This window comes from Onychostruthus taczanowskii, unplaced genomic scaffold (assembly GCF_017590055.1).
Source record: "Onychostruthus taczanowskii isolate IOZ18803 unplaced genomic scaffold, ASM1759005v1 scaffold92, whole genome shotgun sequence".
In the NCBI taxonomy this organism is placed as follows: domain Eukaryota; kingdom Metazoa; phylum Chordata; class Aves; order Passeriformes; family Passeridae; genus Onychostruthus; species Onychostruthus taczanowskii.
The window spans coordinates 81277-86818 of record NW_024507213.1 but is presented as its reverse complement, the minus strand read 5'-3'; the positions used below and the strand labels follow the sequence as shown (position 1 = coordinate 86818).

Here is a 5542-nt window from a genome sequence, read left to right as displayed (position 1 = left end):
TGTGCTGGTACACCCAACATGGCAGCTCTGGGTGCCACACGTGTGCTTGTACACCCAACATGGCAGCCCCAGAGTGCCGCACCTGTGCTGGTACACCTACCATGGCAGCCCCAGGGTGCCACGTGTGTGCTGGTACACTCAACATGGTGGCCCCAGGGTGCCACACGTGTGCTGGTACACTCAACATGGAGGTGCCACCACATGTTCCCGGTACACCCAACATGGCGGTGCCCCCACACATTCCCGGTACGCCCAAGATGGCGGCGCAGCTGGCGAAATGGCGCTGATGCCCCGCTGTGACCTTCCGAGCATGGCGGCGCCACCGCGACTCCATGTTTTCCTGGGCGGGGCTTGTGTCGCCGGGACCAATAGGGAGGCGGTGTTGGGCGGGACCACGTGGTGCGCGGGGCGGTGCTGGCGCGTCCAGCCGCGCATGCGCGGTGGTTGAGGGCGGGGGAGGATCGGTGGGGGGGCAATAACGGGGGGCACTGGGGTGAAGGGGGCAATAACGGGGGTCAGTGCGGGTGTGGCGGGCAGTAACGGGGTCGGTGGCAGCGAGGGTCGGTCCCTGGGGAGCAGCAGCGGGGGTGCGGGCCGGGACAGCGGGGTTCGGTGGGCTCTGTGCTCCTCACGGGAGCACCGCGGCAGCTCCGGGATGGGAACGGGCCGTGCTGGAGGCGCCGGCCCCGCCAGTAAACATTGCTGTGAACACCCACGGAACCGCGCCTGCCCCACGGAAACAACTCACGGCGTTGAGGGCCGGGGGTTCGGTGAGGGCCGGGGGCTCGGTGAGGGCCGGGGGCGCGGCGGGGCCCGGACACCGAGCTCTGCCGCTCACCCACCCCCTGTCCGCAGGCCCCGCGGAGCCGCCGAGGGCCGCGGCCCGCTTGGGTTCGCGGACCGGCAGCTGGGGGAGGGCGGCGTCCACGAGAGCGACAAGATCCTCATGGAGAAGGTGTGAGGGAGCGGGGGGACAGCCGGCAGTGCGCGGGGCTGGCGCGGCGGTGCTCTGTGTCCCCACAGCCCCGGCGCCTCCGCAGGAGCGGTCCTGCCCGCCGCGGTGGTCGCTGGCCCGGGTTCCCCGCACTCCCTCCACCGAGGGCAGCCCCTGGCTCGGTTACCCCGGGTCCCCAGGGGTGCTGCCTGTCCCAGATACGCGGGTGCCCGCACCCCTGGGAGTTGGGGGGGCTGGTCCCTGTTTTAGGCCACCCGCGGGTCCCCCACACCCTGGCTCCCCGTGGGAGTGGTCCTTGCCCTGCGTCCCCCTCCCCAGCCGGCCGTGCGGGTCCCCCCAGCCCTGGGCACGCGTGACGGGTGGTCTCTGCCCTGGGATCCCCCAGATGCTGGGTCCCCATACCCACCTTAGCCCCCCAATTGCCAGGTCTCCATACCTGCCCTGGGATCCCCCCAATGCCGTGTCCCCATACCCACCCTGCCCCCCCAAATGCCGTTTCCCCATACCCATTCTGGGTCCCCCCAGTGCCATGTCCCCATAACCCCGGCCCCCCTGTCGTTGCAGCGCTGCTGGGACGTGGCTCTGGCGCCGCTGAAGCAGATCCCCATGAACCTGTTCATCATGTACATGGCTGGCAACACCATCTCCATCTTCCCGGCCATGATGGTCTGCATGATGGGCTGGCGCCCGCTGCAGGCCCTCATGTCCCTGTCTGCCAGTGACTGGGTGCCACACGTGGGGACAGCCCCAGAGGGACAGCCCCCTGTGTGTCCTGCTGTCCCTTGGGGGTCCCTCAGCCCCCTGGCTGTTCCTAGGCCCTCATGTCCCTGTCTGCCAGTGAGTGCAGCCCCCACGTGGGGACAGCCCCAGAGGGACAGCCCCCTGTGTGTCCTGCTGTCCCTTGGGGGTCCCTCAGCCCCCTGAGTGTCCCCACAGCCCCCTGGGTTTCCCTTCAGCCCCTATGGTGTCCTTCAGCCCCCTGGATGTCCCCACAGCCCCTATGATGTTTCCACAGCCCACTGGGTGTCCTTCAGCTCCATCTTCCCGGCCATGATGGTCTGCATGATGGGCTGGCGCCCGCTGCAGGCCCTCATGTCCCTGTCTGCCAGTGAGTGCAGCCCCCACGTGGGGACAGCCCCCTGTGTGTCCTGCTGTCCCTTGGGGGTCCCTCAGCCCCCTGGCTGTTCCTCAGCCCCTATGGTGTCCCCACAGCCCCCATGGTGTCCCCTAGTCCTCTGGATGTCCCCACAGCCCCTATGATGTTTCCACAGCCCACTGGGTGTCCTTCAGTCCCCTGGGTGTCCCTGCAGTCCCCTGGGTGTCCTGCTATCCCTTGGGGGTTCCTCACCCCCTGGGTGTTCCTCAGCCCCCATGGTGTCCCCACAGCCCCCATGGTGTCCCTTAGTCCCCTGGCTGTCCCCACAGCCCCATGGATGTCCCACAGCCTCCAGATGTCCTGCTGTTCCCTGGGTGTCCCCACAGACCTCTGGGTGTCCCACAGCCCCCTGGGTATCCCCTCAGCCCCCTGGATGTCCCCACAGCCCCTATGGTGTCCCCACAGCCCCCATGGTGTCCCCTAGTCCTCTGGATGTCCCCACAGCCCCATGGATGTCCCACAGCCCCCAGATGTCCTGCTGTTCCCTGGGTGTCCCTCAGCCCTCTGAGTGTCCCCACAGACCTCTGGATGTCCCACAGCCCCCAGATGTCCTGCTGTTCCCTGGGTGTCCCCACAGCCCCCACGCTGTCCCACAGCCCCCACCTGTCCCCACAGTCCCCATGGTGTCCCCACACTCCCCTGGATGTCTCCACAGCCCACTGGGTGTCCTTCAGTCAGTCCCCTGGGTGTCCCCGCAGCCCCCTGGGTGTCCCCACAGACCTCTGGATGTCCCACAGCCCCCTGGGTTTCCCTTCAGCCCCTATGGTGTCCTTCAGCCCCCTGGATGTCCCCACAGCCCCTATGATGTTTCCACAGCCCACTGGGTGTCCTTCAGTCCCCTGGGTGTCCCTGCAGTCCCCTGGGTGTCCTGCTGTCCCTTGGGGGTTCCTCACCCCCTGGCTGTTCCTCAGCCCCCATGGTATCCCCACAGCCCCCATGGTGTCCCCCAGCCCCTTGGGTGTCCCCACAGCCCCCACGCTGTCCCACAGCCCCCACCTGTCCCCACAGTCCCCATGGTGTCCCCACACTCCCCTGGATGTCTCCACAGCCCACTGGGTGTCCTTCAGTCCCCTGGGTGTCCCTGCAGCCCCCTGGGTGTCCCCCACAGCCCCCCGAGTGTTCCACAGCCCCATGGACGGCCTGGTGTCTCCAGAGCTCCACAGTCATTTCCACATCATTCCCCTCTGCCCAGCACTCCCCCCGTGATGCTGCCCACCCCCAAGAGCCCTGTGCCAGCTGAGGGCTTGGGGGGTCACTGACAGGCACCCCGATCCCCTTTGTCCCCCCAGCACTGAAGGCCCTGGAGAGCTCCAGCCGGCGGGCCCTGCAGGGTCTGGTGTTCCTGGTGGGCAACGGGCTGGGGCTGGCACTGGCCCTCTACAAGTGCCAGGCCATGGGGCTGCTGCCCACCCGCCCTTCCGACTGGCTGGCCTTTGTCACGCCCCCACAGGTGAGCCCGGGGCCTTGGGGACACCCCGCAGGGACAGGGGCCCTGGGTCAGACACTGTGCAGGGTCAGGGGTCACCCTGCAGGGTCACCAGAGGGTCAGGGGTCACCCTGCAGAGTCCGGGGTCCTGGGGTCACCTCACTGAGTCAGGGGTCCTGGGTCAGACACCCCACAGGGTCAGGGGTCACCCTGCAGGGTCCGGGGTCCTGGGGTCACCCTGCAGGGTCAGGAGCCCTGGGTCAGACATCCTGCAGAGTCAGGGGTCCTGGGGTCACCCCACCAAGTCAGGGGTCACCCTGCACAGTGAGGGGTCCTGGGTCACATCCTGCAGAGTCAGGGGTCCTGGGGTCACCTCACTGAGTCAGGGGTCCTGGGTCAGACACCCCACAGGGTCAGGGGCCCTGGGGACATCCTGCAGGGTCAGGGGTCACACTGCAGAATCAGGGGTCACCCTACAGAGTCCAGGGTCCTGGGTCAGACACCCCCCAGTGTCAGGGGTCCTGGGGTCACCTCACTGAGTCAGGGGTCCTGGGTCAGACACCCCACAGGGTCAGGGGCCCTGGGGACATCCTGCAGGGTCAGGGGTCACCCTACAGAGTCCGGGGTCCTGGGTCAGACACCCCCCAGTGTCAGGGGTCCTGGGGTCACCCTGCAGAGTCAGGGGTCCTGGGGTCACCCCACCGAGTCAGGGGTCCTGGGTCAGACACCCCACAGGGTCCTGGGGTCACCCTGCAGAGTCCGGAGTCCTGGGGTCACCCTGCACAGTGAGGGGTCCTGGGTCAGACACCCCCCAGTGTCAGGGGTCCTGGGGTCACCCTGCAGAGTCAGGGGTCCTGGGGTCACCCCACCGAGTCAGGGGTCCTGGGTCAGACACCCCACAGGGTCAGGGGCCTTGGGGACACCCTGCAGGGTCAGGGGTCCTGGGTCAGACACCCGGGCCCCCCGCTCACCCCTTCCTCTCTCCCGTCTCTTGGCAGCGAATGGAATTCACTGGGGGGGGCCTGATCTTGTGACCCCCTGCGCCACCCACCAATAAAGGCAATGGCAGGATGGTGACATCGCTTCTGGGGGAATTCCGAGGGTTTGGGCGTTGCAGTTCATTTTGGGGGGGCAGCCCCCCAAGCTGTGTGCTCGCTGGCAGCAGCGGGCAGGCGAGGAGGCTCCACACGGCTCCTGAGGGTGCTGATTGATGGGGGTTCATTGGGGTCCCATCCCCGGGAACAGCATGGTTAGTGAGGGAAAAGGGGAGAGAGGGAGAGCCTGGGGAGGGAAGGGGCAAGATGGGGGGAAGGCTAAGAGGGGGACTGGTCTCCCTAGCACAGCTTAAGAGGGAGATTGAAGTGAGCACAGAGTCAGATTTGTGCCAGTGGGATTACAGGTACATGGGGGTTCAGGGCAGGACCACAGGCTCGGCATGTACCATACATTTTGGAGGGGTGAGACAGGGCATACCATTTAAATAAAGTGCAATACTGCACCTGGGGAGTCAGCCCAAGGCAGCACTGGGTTTGGGTGAACTAAAAAATGTTTATTGGGCTGTACTGGGACCACTGGGAGCACACTGAAGTTTGTACCAGGAGTGCCCTTGGAACCTGCAGTGGGAGCACTGGGAGCTTTGGGGCCTGTGCTGGGGCCAGCACTGGAGGGACTGAGCCCCAGGAGCCATACTGGGAGCCATACTGGGAACACTGGGAATATACCTGTGGCCCGCATGGGGTCAGCTGCAGCCTGAGGCTGCTCTGTACTGGAAGCACTGGGTTCATACTGGGAGCACTGGGGATTATTCCAGGGTCTGGATTTGACTGCAGGTCGTGCTGGTGTGTACTGAGAGCACTGGGGCCATACTGGGATCCTGTCTGAAGAGCTGTGGCTCGCTGGCATGGTGCTGGGAGTGCTGGTGGTATGTTGGAGGCACTGGGCACATACTGGGACTGTGGCAGCCATACTGGGACTGTGGCAGAAGACCCGTGGTGCAGGCCAGTAT

At 66.2% G+C, this 5542-nt stretch overlaps 1 protein-coding gene across 2 annotated transcripts; it reads left to right on the top strand.

The window, feature by feature from the left end:
• The first annotated feature begins 262 nt into the window (after positions 1-262).
• EMC4 (ER membrane protein complex subunit 4) lies at positions 263-4614 on the top strand. Of its 2 annotated transcripts, none has more exons than XM_041426628.1 (5): positions 263-399; positions 856-955; positions 1520-1673; positions 3401-3561; positions 4536-4614. In XM_041426628.1, exons 1-5 carry the CDS (start codon positions 278-280, stop codon positions 4569-4571), a joined length of 573 nt encoding a protein of 190 aa, XP_041282562.1. In that variant the 5' UTR covers positions 263-277; the 3' UTR covers positions 4572-4614. The 2 variants fall into 2 exon arrangements, with proteins under 2 accessions (XP_041282562.1, XP_041282563.1); XM_041426629.1 differs by lacking the exon at positions 263-399 and adding an exon at positions 770-788.
• The last annotated feature ends 928 nt before the right edge of the window (positions 4615-5542 follow it).

Bases quoted from the DNA above. Each gene is read 5' to 3' on its own strand.
- EMC4 (XM_041426628.1), top strand. From the start codon at position 278: ATGGCGCTGATGCCCCGCTGTGACCTTCCGAGCATGGCGGCGCCACCG. The intron at 400-855 runs GTGCGCGGGGCG...CCCTGTCCGCAG, and splicing joins GTGTTGGGCGGGACCACGTG to GCCCCGCGGAGCCGCCGAGG. The intron at 3,562-4,535 runs GTGAGCCCGGGG...GTCTCTTGGCAG, and splicing joins CCTTTGTCACGCCCCCACAG to CGAATGGAATTCACTGGGGG.